The sequence below is a fragment of the Sarcophilus harrisii genome, chromosome 2 (assembly GCF_902635505.1).
Source record: "Sarcophilus harrisii chromosome 2, mSarHar1.11, whole genome shotgun sequence".
Lineage (NCBI taxonomy): Eukaryota > Metazoa > Chordata > Mammalia > Dasyuromorphia > Dasyuridae > Sarcophilus > Sarcophilus harrisii.
In genome coordinates this window covers 328,261,481-328,280,420 of record NC_045427.1, presented here as the reverse complement: position 1 = coordinate 328,280,420, position 18,940 = coordinate 328,261,481, and the positions used below count along the sequence as shown (strand labels likewise).

Here is an 18,940-nt window from a genome sequence, read left to right as displayed (position 1 = left end):
TCTTTTTCTAACTTTGTTAGTTGCAAGCCTAGGTCATTGATCTTCTCTTTCTTTATTTTATGCAAGTAAGCATCTAGAGAGATAAAATTTCCCCTCATTACCACTTTGCATCCCAGAAATTTTGGTATGTTGTCTCATTGTCATTCTCTTGGATGAAATTGTTAATTGTGTCTATGATTTGCTGTTTCACCCATTTATTTTTTAGGATGATTTTATTTAGTTTCCAATTACTTTTTGGTCTATTTTCTCCTGGCCTTCTATTGAATATAATTTTTATTACATTGTGATCTGAAAAAAAAATGCATTTACTATTTCTGCCTTCCTGCATTTGATTTTGAGGTCTTTGTCCTAATATATGGTCACTATAGGTTCTATGAACTGTCAAGAAGAAAGTATACTCCTTTGTCTCCATTCAGTTTTCTCTAAAGATCTATCATACCAAACTTTTCTAGTGTTCTATTTACCTCCTTAACTTTCTTCTTATTTATTTTGTAGTTCGATTTATCTGGTTCTGAGAGAGCAAGTTTGAGATCTCCTACTATTATAGTTTTGCTATCTATTTCTTCTTGCAGCTCTCTTAACTTCTCCTTTAGGAATATAGATGCTATACCATTTGGTGCATATATGTTTAGTATTGATATTGCTTCATTATCTATGATACCCTTTTGCAAGATATAGTTACCTTCCTTATTTCTTTTAATTAGATCAATTTTTGATCTGAGATCAGGATGGCTATCCCTGCTTTTTTTACTTCACCTGAAGCATAATAGATTCTGCTCTAGCCTTTTATCTTTACCTTTATTGCTCTGCTTTCAATATGTTTCTAATAAACAACATATTGTAGGATTCAGGCTTTTAATCCACTTCTGTTTGATGGGAGAGTTCACCTCATTCACATTTACAGTTAAAACTACTAATTCTATGTTTCCCATCATCTTATTTACCCCAAACTATACTTTTCTCTTTCCTTTTCCCTTTTGCCTCCTCCCCAGTATTTTACTTATGAGCATCACTTGCCTCAAGCAGCCCTCCTTTCTTATACTTTTCCCCTACTATTTCTGTTTTCTCTTCTAGTAGCCTTCCCCTTCCCTTTTCCCCTTTCCCCTCCCACTTTATAACAGTAAACCCTAATTATATATGCATTCTCTATGTATACCCATAACAGAAATACAGTTCTCAAGAGTTCTTTTTACATTTTTTTATTCTTCTCTTGAGTTCTATATATTTGGAGGTCAAAATTTTTTGTTTAGCTCTGTTCATTTCATCAGAAATAAATGGAATTCATCTGTTTTGTTGAATATCCATCTTCTTCCCTGAAAGAAAATGCTCAGTTTAGCTGGCTAGTTTATTCTTGGCTGCATTCTAAGTTCCTTTGCCTTTCAGAATATCAGATTCCAGGTCTGCTGCTAGGTCCTAGGTAATCCTTATTGTGGCTCCTCAGTATTTGAATTGCTTTTTTCTGATTGATTGTTATATTTTTTCCCTTGGTCCAATACTTCTGAAATTTAACCACTATATTCTTTGGGGTTTTAATTTTGGGGTCTCTTTAAGGAGGTGTTCGGTGAATTCTTTCAATGGCTAATTTGCCATTCTGGTTCTTTGACATCAAAGGCAGTTCTCTGATGATTTCCTGAAAAGTAGTGCCTAAGCTCTTTTTTCCATCATGATTTTCAGGAAGTCCAGTTATCCTTAGATTGTCTTTCTTAAACCTATTTTCCAGGTCAGTTGTTTGCCCAAGTAGTTATTTTACATTTTCTTCTGTTTTTTTCTTTTTTTCTTTTTTTTTTTTGGTTTTGTTTGATTGATTCTTGATGTCTTATTGAAGCATTCATTTCCATTTGTTTAGTTCTGATTTTTAGTGAATTATTTTCTTTATTTACTTCTTTTTGTATTTGTCCAATTGAATTTTTAAATGAGTTGTTTTGTTCTATGGATTTTTTTTCCTTTTACAAATTCTGTTTTTCAGGAAGTTGTTTTTCCATTTTGTCAAATCTATTTTTTTATGAATTATATGTATATGCTTTTTCCACTTCATTAAGTCTATTTTGTAGTGAACTTTCTTCAGATAATTTCTGTTGCCTTTTCCAAACCCTCTTGCAAAGTTTTCGTTTCCTTTCCCCATTTTTCTTCCAGCTGTCTTTTAAGATCTTTTATAATTTCTTCTAAGAGAGTCTCATGTGATGAGGGCCAATTTATATCATCCTTTGGGGCTTCATCTGGAGATGGTCTGCTTTTAGTCTCCTCAGCGTTTGAAATCTGTTCTTCTCTTTCATCAAAAAAACTATCTGTGGTCTTTTTGCTTTTTTACTAATTTTTTGTTGTTGTTGTTGAGATCTGCTTTTAGGGCAAGAGAGATTGTTCAAACTTCCTCTACAATCAGCAACAACTGTGCTGGGTCAGTGCTGACTTGCTCCTGGTGCTGAGTGAACATGGCCAATTCCTATAAAATTCTGGCATTTTAGGGTTCACTCTTTACCATTTGTGTTTGTGTTGGATGTCTTATAACTTCTCTGCTGATCTACTGGATTGCATCCAGGACTGAGTAGCCAACACTGCTATAGATTCATTGAGCCCACACCACCCCAGGTCTATGCTTGGCCTGCTTGCATTTGGCCTGCCTCCCTCCGTGCTTGATTGAAGCAGATCTTTTCTGGAGGGCTTCAAAATTACCTTCTGTTGGTAATTTGTTACACTCACAATATTTGTGGGTTCTCCAGTGAGGGATTTTTAAAAGAATAAGGGTGAAAGATATTATCAAGGAATGGTGAGAAATTTATTTAAACACATGTCTTAAGAGGGAATAACAGATGATCATCTAGCAGGGATCCTCAAAATACAGCCCGCAGGCCAGATGCAGCAGCTAAGGATGATTATCCCCCTCACCCAGGGCTATGAAGTGTCTTTATTTAAAGGCCCATAAAACAAAGTTTTTGTTTTTACTATAGTCCGGCACTCCAACAGTCTAAGGGACAGTGAACTGGCCCCCTATTTTAAAAGTTTGAGGACCCCTGATCTAGAGTTTTCTTATCACTCTTGCAATATCAGAAGAGAATGTGGAAGATCTTCAACAAGTTGGGCTAAACTTTTTATATTCATTTATTTACATGCTTTTCTTTTGCCAAAATAAAAATGTCGTGAACTTGCTTTCATTTAGCCATTTGTAAAATGAAGCTGAGAAAAAATTCACTTTCAAGAGCTGAGAAAGGAGCTTTTAGAAAGAGAACATAGAATTTAATTCTGTGCCAAGAGTTTTGTTTCCAGACAATTTTTCCTCTTTAATTACCAAAGTCTACACTAGGATGATGAAAAATTAGTTAATATTTTGAAACCACAACTTGAACTCCTTTTCAAAGTTAGTTAGACATTGTCTTTTAACCTTTATAAGCTAGAAACGGACATGTGAAAGATTATAAAAAGCATTATGGAAATAATTGTCTTTGGTTAAATGAGTTTCTTAAGGAATTCCACAAAAGTAATTTAGGACAAGATTCTCTTGTCCAGCTAATTTCATGGTAGTATTATCACTCACATCCTTTTGAGATAAATCTACGAAACTAAAAACGGGAAAGTCAACTAAGCAAATTAAAAACTTGAAGATTAAGAAGTTGAATTGAATGTTGTGGGAAGTTATTTAATAAACCTAGAACTGCAATATCTTTTGAGTGGTGATGCTTTTACTTAGAGTTGCTGAAAGAAGGACCAAAAGGAAGCTAGAGCAAAATTCTATGGAATTTTCACAAGTAACTAATCAATCCTGTGGAAGCAGTGCTCTTAACGTTGCTGAAAGTTAGGAAGGTTCAGGGGTTTTGTATTAGAAGCTGTCTAACGATAGTCGTCTTTGTCAAGTAAGAATCATCATTGCCATGGCTACATGCTAATATGTATGAGCTTATCTGAGCCACTTGGACTGGTGAATCTAATAATTCTCATTTGCAATGACAGCTTAATTACTGTTAACCTGATTTTTTTGCATAACATCTGCCATGTGCAGTGTTTTCTATACCTCCTCCCTACCACTATCACCCTCCTCTGAAGAAGCTGGCTGTTTTAAACATCTAAATGTCTCTTATTTTAAATATATAGTGTGAAACATTTTTACAGTTAAAGGTTCTGATAAAGGTCTCATTTCCAAAATATATAGAGAATTGACTCTAATTTATAAGAAATCAAGTCATTCTACAATTGATAAATGGTCAAGAGATATGAACAATTTTCAGATGATGCAATTGAAAACATTTTTACTCATATGAAAAGGTGTTCCAAATCATTATTGATCAGAAATGCAAATTAAGACAACTCTGAGATACCACTACCCACCTGTTAGATTGACTAAGATGACAGGAAAAGATGATGACAAATGTCAGAGGGAATTTAGGGAAACTGTGACACTAATGCATTGTTGGTGGGAGTTATCCCAGAATGCATCCAACCATTCTGGAGAGCAATTTGGAACTATGCTCAAAAAGTTATCAAACTGTGCATACCCTTTGACTCAGCAGTGTTTCTACTGCGTTTATATCCCAAAGAGATCTTAAAGGAGGGAAAGGGACCTGTATGTGCCAAAATGTTTGTGGCAGCCCTTTTCGCAGTGGCTAGAAACTAGAAATTGAATGGATGCCCCTCAATTGGAGAATGGCTAAATAAACTGTGGTATATGAATGTTATGAAATATTGTTGTTCTGTAAGAAATAACCAGCAGGATGAATACAGAGAGGTTTGGAGAGACTTACATGAACTCTGATGCTAAGTGAAATGAGTAGAACCAGATCATTATACATTTCAACAACAGTACTCTATGTTGATCATTTCTGATGGACGTGGCCATCTTCAGCAATGAGAGGATCCAAATCAGTTCCAGTAGATCGGTGATGAACAGAACCAGCTACACCCAGCAAAAGAACACTGCAAAATGAACGTGGACCACAACTTAGCATTTGCACTCTTTCTGTTGTTGTTTGCTTGCATATTTGTTTTTCTTCCCAGGTTATTTTTACTTCCTTTATAAATCTGATTTTTCTTGTACAACAAGATAACTGTATAAATATGTATACTTATGTTCTATTTAACATATACTTTAACATGTATGGGACTGCCTGACATCTAGAGGAGGGGATGGAGAGAAGGAGGGGAAAAGTTGGAACAGAAGTTTTTGCAAGAGTCAATGTTGAAAAATTACCCATGGATATGTTTTGTCAATAAAAAGCTATGATGGTAATAATTTTTTAAAAAAATATATAGTGTGGCCTAGATGGATAAAGTCCTAATCTGGGCATCAGAAAACCTTGGTTCTTGTTGCAGCATCTGATTCTGATAAGTAGGTAGCACTCTAGATTAAAGAATGTAGCTTTAAATCCTATTTCTAAGGTTAAGTCACTTACTACTGCCTTGACTTTCAGTTTCCCCATCCAAATGCCAGGGTTGGACTAGAGTTGATGATCTCTGAAATTTCTTCCAGTTTTAGGTCTGTGATATTTGGATAAATTTATTCATAGTGTCTTGTGAGTCTCCACCTTTCTTTTTTTCTGTTTATACAATCCCTATACCAATAAACTGTCATGGATAATGCCTATAATTTTTTTAAATGCAAGCGAAAGGACACAGGTATTTTGAGAATTCATAATATTAACTTGAAAACTCATAAACTCACATATGTTCTTGACCAATTGGTCACATTTGGAAAAATCCCACACATTGTCAATCATTTTTCTTCCTGCTCCCAACAAATGAAATGCTGTACAGGAGCTGAGCCTGCCTTTGTTTCCCATTTTTCAAAATACAGTAGGGGATAGGCAGAAAACTGAAGAAAATCACCCTGATATTGATGGAGCTGAGGTGGTTTCTTTTTTGTGAGAGCTGTGACTGACCTAGAAACTGGACGGAATGTTGTAGAACTTGGTTACCCTTGGTTGTTAAGCCAGTTTCCTGGGTAATGGTGCTTGCCTTTGCAAAGATGAAACTGCAATGTAGGCCGAGTATTCTCACTAAAGCAAGTGTAAGCAATACCTATTAGTTAAAATAGCAATACTGCAGTTGGGGAATATAGATGAACAGACTAAAATATTAACTCTCAGGGAGATGTGATGTGGGATAGTTCTAAAGAGAAGTTTGCTTGGTAAGATCTTGTCTTTTGATCTCAACCCTTGTCTTCTCCAGCAAATTGCCCCTACTATTATCCCTATAATGCTGCTAATCTCTAATTCTGTCCCTATCTCTTGGTACCTTCCTTGCACCTACACACATTTCTGTATCTCCTCCATCCTTTAGAAAAACTTAATGATTCAACCTTAACATCTGTCATTCTATATCTTTCCTTCTTTTCTCAACCAAACTCTTTGAGAAAGGTGCCTTTATCTCCTCTTCTCTTACTCTCTTCTTACCATTCTGCAATCTGCATTCCTCTCTCATCATTCACTTGAAACTTTCAAGTGATTTCTTAATTGGCAAATTCATGTCCTTTTCTCAGTTCTTATTCAATTGTCACAATTTGTGACAGCATGTCACATTAATTACTACCTCCTTAGTACCCTCTTCTCTAGGTTTTTGTGATACTGCTGTTTTCTAGTTCTCCTACCATATGATCATTTCTCATCCAGATCCTTATCCCTGTCTTGTAAACATTTGTGTCTTCCAAGGGCCTCTGGATCCTCTTTTTTTTCTATATTTTCTCTTGATATTATCAGTTTCCATGGGTTCATTTAACATATCAATGCAGAAGCTCCCCAGTTCTGTAAGTCTAGCCCCAAGCTTTCTCCTAAACTCCAACCATCTGTCTTTTGAACATCTCAAACTAAATAATTTCATGGGCATCCCATGACAAAACAGAACTCATTCTCTTTCCTCTCAAAATGTCCATTCCCTATTTCCTGATTACTTCCCTGTTACTCTTAAGGGTACCAGCATCTTCTCAATCAGCTAGACTTGCCTTAGTCCCATCTTTGACCCTTCACTCTCACTCATAGCACATATATATCTACTTATATTATGTATCGCTATCTATATACACATATTATATAATTCATATATTTACTTACATACATAATCTACTTCATTGACAGATCTTATTGATGTTGTAAATGAAGAAGTACCTCTTATTATATGTTCTCTTCTCTTCACTTGCAAAGCCATCACCCTAATTCTGGCCATCAGTGCTTCTTGCCTGGACTTTAGCCTTTCAATTGGTCTCTCAGCCTCAAATTTCTCCCCATTCTAGTCCATTCTCAATTCATTTTCCCACATGATTTTCCTAAAGCACAGATGTTTAACCATGTCACACATCCCCACTCTCATCCCTGTCAGACCTCCCACCCCAAATAAACTCCAGCATCACCCTCTTACTTCATAGATCAAATATAAAATCTTTTACTCCACACTTAAAGCCTTTCAGTTTTGTTTTTTAAAACCTGGCTCTCTTTCCTACCTTTCTAGTTTTCAAATGCTACTGCTCAACCTGCCTTTGCACTGTCTCTTCCTCATGTTTGAGTGCTCTCCTTCCTCTTAATATCCTTGGCTTTCTTAAAGATAATTCAAATCCTCATAGGGATGGGAAGCCCTTTAGTTATATTTTTCTTCCTTAGACTTATGAACTTCTTGAGGGCTGTATAGTCTTTACCCTTATCTGTATCTCTAGCACGATGCTGGCACATAGTAAATGCTTAATAAATGCTTATGAACTCATTTCTACATTGTCTTACCTGTAATTTAATTTGGAGTTAAAAAGTTAAAAGTTAAAATTCAGAAATCATCTAGTTCAGTCCCTTCATTTTTCAGACCTAGAAAAATTAAGTAATTTACTCAACAAGGCTGAGATTTGAACCTCAGTTTTCTGATCCCAAATTCATTACACTTTCTACTATACTGTACTGATCTCTGAAGGGCTTGTGGGGAGGAGTGCGTGGAGACACTGGGAAGAAAAGAGAGAAATGTCATCCATCTATCTGGATTGCTATCTCATGCAAAGTGATGGAGGGAAGCAGGCATAGAGAGGCCATGTAATTTGCCAAATGACACAGAAGTAGAGAGGGCAATGGTTTTATATTTACATTTAGAGCTGGAAGGAAACCATGTTGCCTAAGTTAATCCTTCCTCTCTCTTTGCCACTCCTTCCCTCTCTCCCTCCCCTTCACCCCCCTCCCTGTCTCTCTTTATCTCGCCTTCTCTCCTTCCCTCCTCCCTTCCTCCCCCTCTCCCCCCCGCAGAGAAATGAGAAAACAAGCTCAAACAGGTTGTGACTTCCCCAAAGTCACACAGTGAGTGGCAGAGTAGGTTGTATCCAATAATAACCATGATGTAAGAAGATAAAAGGCATCATCACAATGTTAAAATTTTTTTAATAGGAAGGAGTGAAGTAAAAATTAGAGAGAGCAAGAGTCTTATGTCCTGTGTTGTCATTTACTTTCAGATATTTTCAGATCTGTTTCTTTTTCTTTTCTTCCAGATATGGAGTCCCTATAAGCAACCAGGTTGCACTGGAGACCTCGATGGTCGAATTGAAGATGATTCCCGCTGTCTCTATACCCATGAAGAATATATCAGCCTTGTGTTGAACAGTGGGAGTGGCTTGTCTCATGACTACGCCAACCAGTCAGTCCAAGAAGACCCACGGATGATGGCTTTCTTTGACTCTTTGGTACGCCGGGAGATCGAGGGTTGGAGCTCAGATTCCGATAGCGACCTCAGTGAGAGCACCATCCTGCAGCTGCACGCAGGGGTGAGCGAGCGCTCGGGCTACAGTGATTCCGAGTCCTCTGCCTCCCTGCACCATTCTCCACCCCCTGTGGCCAACGAGCCAGCTGACACCGGCTTCCACCTGGGACCCCTTGGAGCCGCAGCAATAGCATCCCCCCCGCCCTCATCATGTGAAGATGTGGCTTCGCGACAGCAGCGTCTGTCTGCCTTGCGGAGGTACCAAGACAAGCGCCTCCTGGCCCTCTCCAATGAGTCAGATTCCGATGAGAACGCTTGTGAGGCCGAGCTGGATACCGACCTCTTCCCCCGACCCAGATCACCCAGCCCTGAAGAAAATGAGTCTAGTAGTTCCAGCAGCAGCAGTAGCACTGAGGATGAGGAGGAGCTGAATGAAAGGCGCACGTCCACCCGCCAAAGGAACGCCATGAGGCGGCGACAGAAGCCTCCACGAGACGACAGGCCTGGTGCCCCAGCAAAGCACACCGGGACCTATATTGGAGAAGATAACTACGATTACCCACAGATCAAAGTAGATGACCTCTCCTCCTCCCCAGCCTCCTCCCCAGAGCGCAGCACCTCAAACGTAGAGACCCACCCAGGGCGGGCGTCCCCAGCTTCCGACATGGAGTCAGTGGAGCGCAAAATCTACAAAGCTTACAAATGGCTTCACTACTCCTACATCTCATATTCAACTAGCAAAGACGAAGAGACTTCCTTAGGAGTTGGGGGGGAGGCAGATGAGGGGAAACCTGGGACGAGCGAGAAGAGCCACATCGCTCCTTCATCCAGCAGAAGTGGTTTGAGTGCTGCCAGTCCCCATGGCAGCCAGGAGCTCCCCATTGAAGGCCAAGGCAGGGAAGCTTTGAAAGAAGGCAGTCCTACCACAAGTCCTAGCCATGGCCCAGGCTGCGATCATGACAGCCATGCAGGTGCAGAAGAACAAGAAGGCACATCCCAGAGCACCAGTAACCCCAGCTCCCTCGAACACACTTTTGAGACCAAGAAGCTCAATGGGAAGTCTATCGGCAAAGCCTTGAGTGAGCGGTCTGAGGAGCAGCCCTTGTCCACAGCTCCCAAAGGATCTTGCCTGGCCCTCGGAAGTGGACCCACTAGCTGTCCAAGGACCCAGTCTGACGACAGTGAGGAGAGAAACCTTGAAACTGTCTGTCCCAACCACAACAATGGACACTTCCATCCTCGACCCCTTCACCTCCACAACAATGGACAGAACTTTGGGGAGTCAGAGGCAATCACCCACTCTTCCCCAGGACACTCAGATGCTGACAATGACAATGTGCTTCTGCCCGGAGCACTCTTGCACAAAGACTGCCATCTATCTGAAATGGACTGTGAGGACCACAGCACTGGTACAAAAGAGGACCTAACTGAACCTCACCTGCCAGACATCAGGGGCAGCCATGGACGAAGTGGACTCAAAAGGCACCGGGGGGAGTTGGAAGATACAGATTCAGAAAATTCCTGCTCAGAGAAGAAATTAAAAACATGATAAATGCAAGAGGGGGGAAAAAAGAGCCTACAGAAAGAACCCTATTAAAAAAAAGAAAAAACAAGAAAAAACCCTGTTTAGTAAAATACAGAGGAAAAGGAAAAAAGTATTAAAGGCACATAGAGCCAGGGTCTAAAATGTTGTGTCTATAATGCTGCTCCATTCCATTCGGCGATGGGTCTAAGTGTTTGGCCAATGGCTTGTGCTGTATAAAGAAAAAAATTCAAGTGACTCCTTTATTAGTGAGACTTGAGCATAGTGTACCTGTGCGAGGTTCTGTTAAAGTAAATCCTTGTTGAGACATTTGACTTGTTCTTGTATGTGTGTGTGCACACAGGCGTGTGTGTGTGTGAGACAGAATGTGTGTGTGTGTGCGCGCATGCGTGTGTGTGTGTGTGTGTGTGTGTGTGTGTGTGTTCAGCCTCTCTGCCTGATGGTTGAGTTAGATTTTTCTTTTAGTTCTCCCCATGAAAGAATATATAGATGTATATTTTTTTGCCACCTCACTGTTTACACGCCATAGATATTCTGGTCTTAATGAGGGGTAACTGCTACGTGGGATCCTGTTTGGAGCAGGAATTGTAGAGATGTGGCATTCGAAGGGGCAGAGTAGAGAGCTAATAGAAAGTTGTTCAGTCCATTGACCATGCTGATGAGAAGAGCATGGTTGCTTTTTTGAAAATTGTGAAGCCTTCCATGTTTTCTATATGTAGCACTTTTTTCATAAAGCACTTAAAGTGGATATATTTCATTAAAACATTCTTCATACTAATGAGAGGTTACAGGAAAGAATGGCCTTTTTCAGGTTCAGGGAGAGTATGTGTACCTAATAAATTTTATTGTTTTCAAGTTTGGTAATGCTGCAACATAACCTTTATGAAGACATTAAGTTGGAACTACATGTGGGTCATGCACTGTAACCAATATGGTGCTAGTTCTTAGATCCCAGTTGAACAAAAGCCAGCAGGTGCTTCCTTGGCTCCATGTGTTGAGGGCTAGACTTATAGGAGAAGAGGAATTTCTTATAGAAGAAGAAGAAAGTTTTTAGGAGCTTTACACTTTCGCTACTAACATGAATTCTCATTGATGAGCAACTAAGAGCCATTCAAGTGGAGAGGAGTATCTAGTTGAAAGAGAAAAAGAGTAGTATTGTATACAATTACTTTGTCACAAATCCCATTGACTAGACTTGGTCTGATTTGAAACTCCCTTAGAATTGCTCATGATAGGATCCATGATCCAGCTCCTGCATTGTAGTGTGCATCCTGAAGTATGAAGTTCCTGTTAAGCTGGATAATCTACAAGACAGAAAATGTAAGGAGATGAGTTGATCATAAACTAATGTTCTTTAGATAAAGCTGCAGTGCTTTGAATTTTATGAAGGGAGAAGGGGAAAAAACCAAAAGACTCACAGTGCTGCCATGTAATGATTAGAATCACCTGAGCACAGTGAATATTTGATATGCATTGAAATATGGAACATGGTTCTATATGCCCAATATAATCCATGGAATAATCAGCTGGAGAAGAAGAGATCCATGAAAAGTGAAGAAAATCTAGAGTGAGCAAAGGAATAAAAAAAAAAAAAAAAAAAAAAAAAAAAGCTTCTGTTGGTCAAAAGGTGCTGGAAACCAGATCTGCAAATTAGTATCTGACTTTCAACCTGATTTCTTTTAGTGTGTAAAGTATCTTCCTTTTGCTAGGAGTCTTTAGGATACCAAAACCTGACTGACATATAGGTTTTGTGGAAGGAGAAAGGTAATGAGGGGTGTGATAGTGAGAAAAAAGAAGTCCAAAGTTTGGAGAAGAAAGAAAACTACTTTTAGGCTTTGAGGGAACTATATAAAAAATGGTAAACTAGAAGAGAGTGTCATCTTTCCAAGTTTTTGTAAAGCTAAAGATATACCTGACATGGTATGATGCAACTTACGAATAAAAACACCCTTAGAGGAATGAGAGAGGGGAGAGAAAATATTTTCTATCAACAGTGTGAATAGCAGTGGGAAGGACTCAAAATTGAGCAAATGTTATTTATTGGAAGAAGGGAAGAAAAGTTCTGTAACAACCATTAGAATTTTTTCAGATTTGTAATCAAGATGGCTTTCTGATTTGTCTTCTTTGATTATACACAGATCACTGTAAATTCTGGTTTGATAAGCCCAAGTAATTTTTAAGAATTTTGCTTTTGCAAAGTTTTATTAAATTGAAAAGTTTTTTTTAATCCTTCATATACAAAAGATAATCATTCAGTGTGTGTTTCTCTGCTACCTCTCAGGTTTTTCCTTTTTTTCGTTTTTCTCTATAACAAATGACCTGAAGTGACTTTATCCAAGGAAGTCAATTGTCCTAGAGAGGTAGATTTATGTTCTCTTGAAGATAGCCAATTTGATAGTTGCAGTTCTTAAACTGCAAAATTTTGTCTTTCACTTTCAGGGTCTTTAAACCTTGTTGCAATCATCTTATCCAAATCTCTGAAAGGAAAAAGGGAAGTGTTCAGCCTGTTTGTTAGCTTTTTAGTCTTCAGTCAAAAGAGATGAATTTTAATGGAAATGAACTTTAATAACCATGACCCTCTTAACACCCCAAATTTCAGTTTTTAAAATTACATCATTTTTTAAATAATGTGTTTTATTTTGATAAAGCAAATATTTCTTAACACATATACCCAAACAATTCCCACCCCCTTACAAAGTGCATTCTCTGAAAAAAAAAGTTTTTATCTTCCTCCCCCCCCAAAAAAAAGAGGGCTGTGCACATTAACTTTGACAGTACAGTTCCAACATTAACTCTTATATTAGATCTGAGTTTTATTTTCTGTCATTGTCTTAAGATTTACATGGTTGTAATCTTTACATATTGTTCTTTTGGTTCTGCTTTCTTCTCTCTTCATCACTTACTAGAAGACATTCTAAAAAAGATTCTGCATTACACAAGAGATTTGATTCCTCAAGAAGACAGTCCTAAAAATTGAAGATTCTTTCCTGAAATCCTTTTCCACAGTTGCAGATTCAGGGCTTAAGAGACTAATCTGAAGATGATATTGTAACCACATTTATTCCTCAAAATAGCCTGGGTAGATATTTTAATGATTAAGTCGAAGGCACAGAATAATATTAAAAAGCTTTAGCTATAGCTTTACTTTCTACAAAACTTAAAGATTGCATCCTGTGCATTCAGATAGCTAATTGGCAAATAGAAAATGTCACTTAAAATTTTTTTCTTAGCCACAGTTATTATCTTTTTCTTTGATGTAGCAGGCAAATGAGAGTCTAGATTGATTGGTTTAAATAGTAATTGCAATTGGTTTTGATTTAACATACTCAAAATTACTCTGTTTTTGTATGGCAAAATACTTTGCCTTTCCTGAAGCCCTGCACTTCTCTTCTAGTAATAAATTCTTCTCATGTATGTACAAAAATAAATCTATTATCCCCTAGTAACTGCTCACGTATTCCTCTTCCTTAAAACTGAGTTGCCCAAATATACTCTTTCTTTAACTCTTCAAGAACAGAGGAAGAGAGGAAGTAGTTTCAGCTAGGTGAAAGCAATCCAATTCATTAGCAGACTTGGCTGCCTAAGAACTGAGAGGAAATAAGAACCTTGCATTTCATGTTTATTGTAAATTTAACTAATTTCTAATTGTGGATCAGAGATCATCAAGAAGGAAAATGTAGGAAAGGAGGTATGTCAACTTGATTCCCATTGTCACCGAGACCAAGTGATTGGCAGCAATATTGTATCAGAATAAAAAAGTGCTGGATTTGAAAATCAGAAAACCTGAGTTCAAATCTTAATCTTTAGCCGGTTCAATTAGCTCATGCTTGCTCAGCCTGGGAGCAAGTTTTGACTTGACATTTCGAACTTTCTGGAATAAAAAGTGCAAAGATTGGTAAGAGCCTTTAGCAAAGGAGAAAAAAATGAGAAATATGTGGGTATGAATAGATAGCAGAAATGGATTTTCTTAACCCCTTTATGGCTAGAATAGACTGAAAAAGTCAAATATGGGGCATAGTGTGTTATAGAAATGCCTATCTGCAGGACTACAGTAATAGAAAAAGGAATCAGGAAAATAATTTTTAAAAATGAAGTACTAGATTATGACTCTAGAAAATTATGCCATATTTATAGTTAAATAGTGTGTAGCTGTTTCTTCATGAAAACATGTCAATTCCAATCATTTGTGTGCTTCTCTCCACTGCCATCCTACCATGAAGACATCTTATAATGGAAATAAAGAGAAAAGAAGTATAGAATTAACTTTATAGAAATTTGCTTTTCAGCCAGTTTTGCAGGAATGCATCAATTCTATGAGGTAAGAAATACATGTCAAGTGAACCTCAAAATAGATCTGTTGCAGATTGCTGTGTGTTTGATACTTCAAGGACCCATTATTTCATTGGTATGTTGTACTTCCTCCACAGTGAAGTCCTGAAGTCAACCTAGTAATGTCTCTGAACTTATTTAAATTGGTCCTCAAACAGCCCATCTACAGTCTAATAGTGATTTTGTATCTAAAGCCTTTCCAGCTTGATAGAAACTGCCAATAGTATTCAAAACCCTGGCTTTTCATTTCCAGATATCAAACTGTTAAGAAATCTTTTTTGAAAATATGTTAACACATTTTAATTTGATACAAAAAACAAATCTAACTTAAAAAGTACATTTCCTTCAAACAATGTATTGATCCTTCAAGAAAGAAGGATATGTGTACATTAACTTTAGTAGCATAGTACCAACATTGACTTATTAGAACTGAGGGTTGGGTTTGTATGTATATATGGGGTTTTTTTGGGGGGGGAGGAGGGGGGAAGAGGGAGTTCTCCACTTTACAAATATGACCTCAGTCACTAGCTATGTGATCCTCAACAAGTCACCTAACATTAATCCATTGGGGAAGGAAATAGCAAATCACTCTAATTCTTGCCAAGAAAACACCATAGATAGTATGATCAATGGGGTCATGAGGAGTCAACCATGATTGAACAAGTAATTATAAATGTTATGCTTTTGACTCTGCTTTCTTCCCTCTATATTGCTCACTAGAAGGGATAACTTTGGGGAACCCAATTAATCACCTCAAGGCCATGAAGAGATCTTATAGTAGGATAGTAGGATTCATAGCAATTAAAATACAATTATCAGAGAATAAGCTGTAAGTCCTTTTATTATAGTTCATCTGTGAAAATTATTTTGACCAAGCATCTCTTCTGGTATGTGATTTTCACAGATTTTCCTATCTCACCTTTTTCATTTTTTTATGTGATTTTTCTCTTCAAGTTTGTGATAATTCCAAGCTTCTCTAACCTTCGCATTCCTGAAAACAGGAATCTTTAATCTTTTTTTTTTTTAAGTATGATGTAGTAGAAAGAGAATGTAAATAGGAATTGGAAAACAGGCTTTCATCCAAGGTCTTTTCACCAAAGGTTATCTTGGCCCTCATCTATTCATCTGTGAAATAAGGGAGTAATATCTCAAGTTTATGATTCATCCATCCCCTATTTTTCATTCATTTCATGCTGCTACATTTCCTTCTTGAATCTCAAACTGGTATTTGACCTTAAGAATTAAAAAAAACTAAATATTGAGTCTCTAGAATGTACAAAAGTACCATATAAGGCTATTGAGGGCGGCAAGAGAGAGAAAATCTAAATAATTAGATCAGATTGTTGCATCCAAAGTATAGTTGGTTCCAACTAACTGATACTTGGCCCCTCTGATATTATTATCGTTGACATCTTCACCTAGATTACATTAAAAAAGAAGGAAAGAAAGAAACTATCAAGTCTAAAAGGATGATAATGCCCAGTGGTTTGTTTTGTTATGTTTTTAAGCACTTGTCAATGAATGCAGTTGTGTTCCCACACAACAATTTGTTTCCCAACAAATCAGACTTTGGGAGTCGGGGCAGCAAAATTCTTTTTGACTTTGGTTCCTGGATTCTTTGATATGACAATAAGCTAAGTAAATGCAAGAGAAATTAGTCATAGGCTATTGAAATTCTCCAGTTCTTGATTTGAATAGGACAGTTATCCAGAAATGTTCTGCATAGAATGGTTTTGAGTAGATTGTAGGGTTTTTCTGTACATTTTTTAAAATCATGTTTAGATCAAGAAGTAGCTAAACAATTAACATTAAGGATAACAGGTTTTGATAAGCATGATGTCTTGAAAGGGTTGGGTTCTGTTCCTTTATTAATAGATTTAATCAAGAGAAAACAGAACATTTTGCAAGCACTGATAGGGTGGATGGAATGGTGAATTAAAATGTTGCTATGAAAGAAATCAATTAGAATTGTACTGGGGGGAAGAGAAGGTGGACTTTTCAAATGAAATTTTGTATTCAGATAAACTAAAGTCAATAATAGAAGAAACTGAAATGGTAGTGAGACAAAAGAGATAGGATTTGAATGGAATTGGGAAAAAGGAAAAACCACTAGCAGCACTTAGGGGAATAGCATGGGCCTGGTCTACAGGTCTCTGAGAGCTTATAGAAGTGAAGATAGAAGCTTTTGGGTGGAGTTCATAGAAGAGCAATAAACATAGTATATAGAATTTAGCGATGGTGAGGAAGATAAGATAAGGGGATTTGTTAGAGGTAAAATTCTGAGTTTCTAGCTAAACAAGAAAGGATTATAGAACCATAAAAAATTAAGAGTTATAAAGGAACTCCAGTAGTCATCTAACCTAATCCATTCTTCAAAGAAATCCAACTGCAGCATCCTGGACATATGATCATGTGGTTTCTGAATTTCTCCAGGGAAGGAAAAACCTATCATTTCTTAAAAGTCCATTGCACTTTTGGATAATTGATAATTGAAGTTTGTAACATAACCCTAAATTTTCTTCTTTACACCTCTCATCATTTCTGTGCTTTGGGATGAAATGGAACAAATCTAATTTCCACATTACAGCTTGTCAGATAATTGAAGGCAACTATCAGATCTCTGTTTAGTACTCTTTTCTAACTGTTGAATCCCTTCATCTAATCTTCCAATGTCATCTGCTCAAGATCCTTCACCATCTTCTGGAAACTTCAGTTTATCAATGTCTTTAAACTGGTCCCCAAAATTATGCATAATAAAGTCTGACAAGGGCACAATATGGTGATCTGTCACTTACCTATACCTGGAAACTATGTTACTCTTAATGCAGCCTAAGATTGCATTAACATTTTTAGTTGTCACATCATACTGTTAATCTTTTAGTTTGTAAAGCCCTAAACCCACTAAAACGCTAAGATGTTTTCAGAACCACTTATCTATGATTATCCCCCATCTTATATTTTCAAAATTAAATATGTTAATCCAAGTGCAAGGTTTTCCATTTATATCGATTATCATCTTAGATTCAGCCCAATGCCCTCCTCTATTAAGATCCTTTTGTATCCCGACTGTCATCCAGTGTGTTAGCTATCCCTCAAAGCTTTGTGTCATCTATAAATATGATGAGCATGACACCTAAATCTTTATCCAAGTCACTGATAAAAATGTTATACAGCACTAGGCTAACTACATATCCCTGAGGTAGTTTACCAGAAATTGTCATTTTGCCAAGCTACTGTTAAGTATAGCCATCCAACCAGTTCTGAATCTGTTTTGATTTTATTATTCATATTCCCATCTTCTCCACAAGAATAGTATAAAATATTTAATTGAAAACTTTGCTAACATATGGGAAAGTGATGTCTACAGTATTCCCCTATAAAACAAAAATAGTGCTATTTCTCATCTCTCTGCAACAACCTGTTTTCTCAACTCTGTTCTAAATGATTTCCTTTTTCCCGATAAGTTAAAATAGGGAGAACAAGTATTGTTCTTGTATTAACAAGTAGCCCATATATCTTTATTACATCTATAAATATTCTGTATCAAATTAGGCTTAAATCCTAATTCAGATATAACTCTCTTGTGAGGAAAGTGACTTATTAGATCATTTTGCTCACCGTAATAGAGCCCACTGTGGTTATATTTATTGTTTATTAAGTGCCTTTTATGTGTTAAGCACTGCTAAGCACAGAGAATTCAAATAAAAACAAAGTCAGTTCCTGCCTTCAAGGAGCTAACTATCTAATTGGAAAGATAACAAAAGGAAGCTGAAAAATTGGAGGATATAAAGGGAGTGGGGGGGAGGGGGAGGGGAGAAGCTAGAAGGTGCCCAGAGAGGTCATGATGAAAAGTTTCAAAGTCCAAAAAGTAGCATAATTGGTGGAAAATGCAGAGAAACATTATGCTAAACCCTCTGGCCCTGAAACTCATATCCCTAATTTCTAATCCAAGGATCTAACCAGAGGGAAAAAGGGTACTGATGGTTATATTACATGGCAGCCAAAGCAGCAGGCCATGAAAGAAAGAGGAAGTAACTTCACGGATGGATCCAGAGTTAGTGTTAGAGTAAACAAAAATGGAGTTTCTAGTAGCCATCCCCATACTCAAGCCACAGGACTTCCCCATGATTTCTTTGGCCTCGTGTTTTTATGTGTACTTGGAGTGATTTGGAGGCATTTGTCAAGGTATTAGATATACAAATTCGTATATAAGAATAAATGTGAATTATAATGTATTTATAACTATTTTCTTAACAATGAAATAGGTACAAGCACAGAGATTAGCCAGCCTACTGGGAGTATTGAGTTAAGATGCCTCTGGAGGAAAGTCATAGGTTTGGGATGCAGAGTGCTTTGGTTGCTCCTTAGAAAAACTAGAAAAGTCAGCCAAAGTGGGTATTGTATTTGTCTCCCCTTCCCTTTGAA

The 18,940-nt window shown here is 37.3% G+C and overlaps 1 protein-coding gene across 2 annotated transcripts in view; it reads left to right on the top strand.

Moving 5' to 3' along the window:
- Positions 1-10,493, top strand: part of DCAF5 (DDB1 and CUL4 associated factor 5) — a 154,366-nt gene extending 143,873 nt beyond the window's left edge. For both annotated transcript variants that reach the window (XM_031952796.1, XM_031952797.1), the window contains one exon: positions 8,435-10,493. In XM_031952796.1, coding sequence (XP_031808656.1) covers positions 8,435-10,192 — 1,758 coding nt within the window. In that variant the 3' untranslated portion in view covers positions 10,193-10,493. The remainder of the gene's footprint in view (positions 1-8,434) is intronic.
- Positions 10,494-18,940: the final 8,447 nt, after the last annotated feature.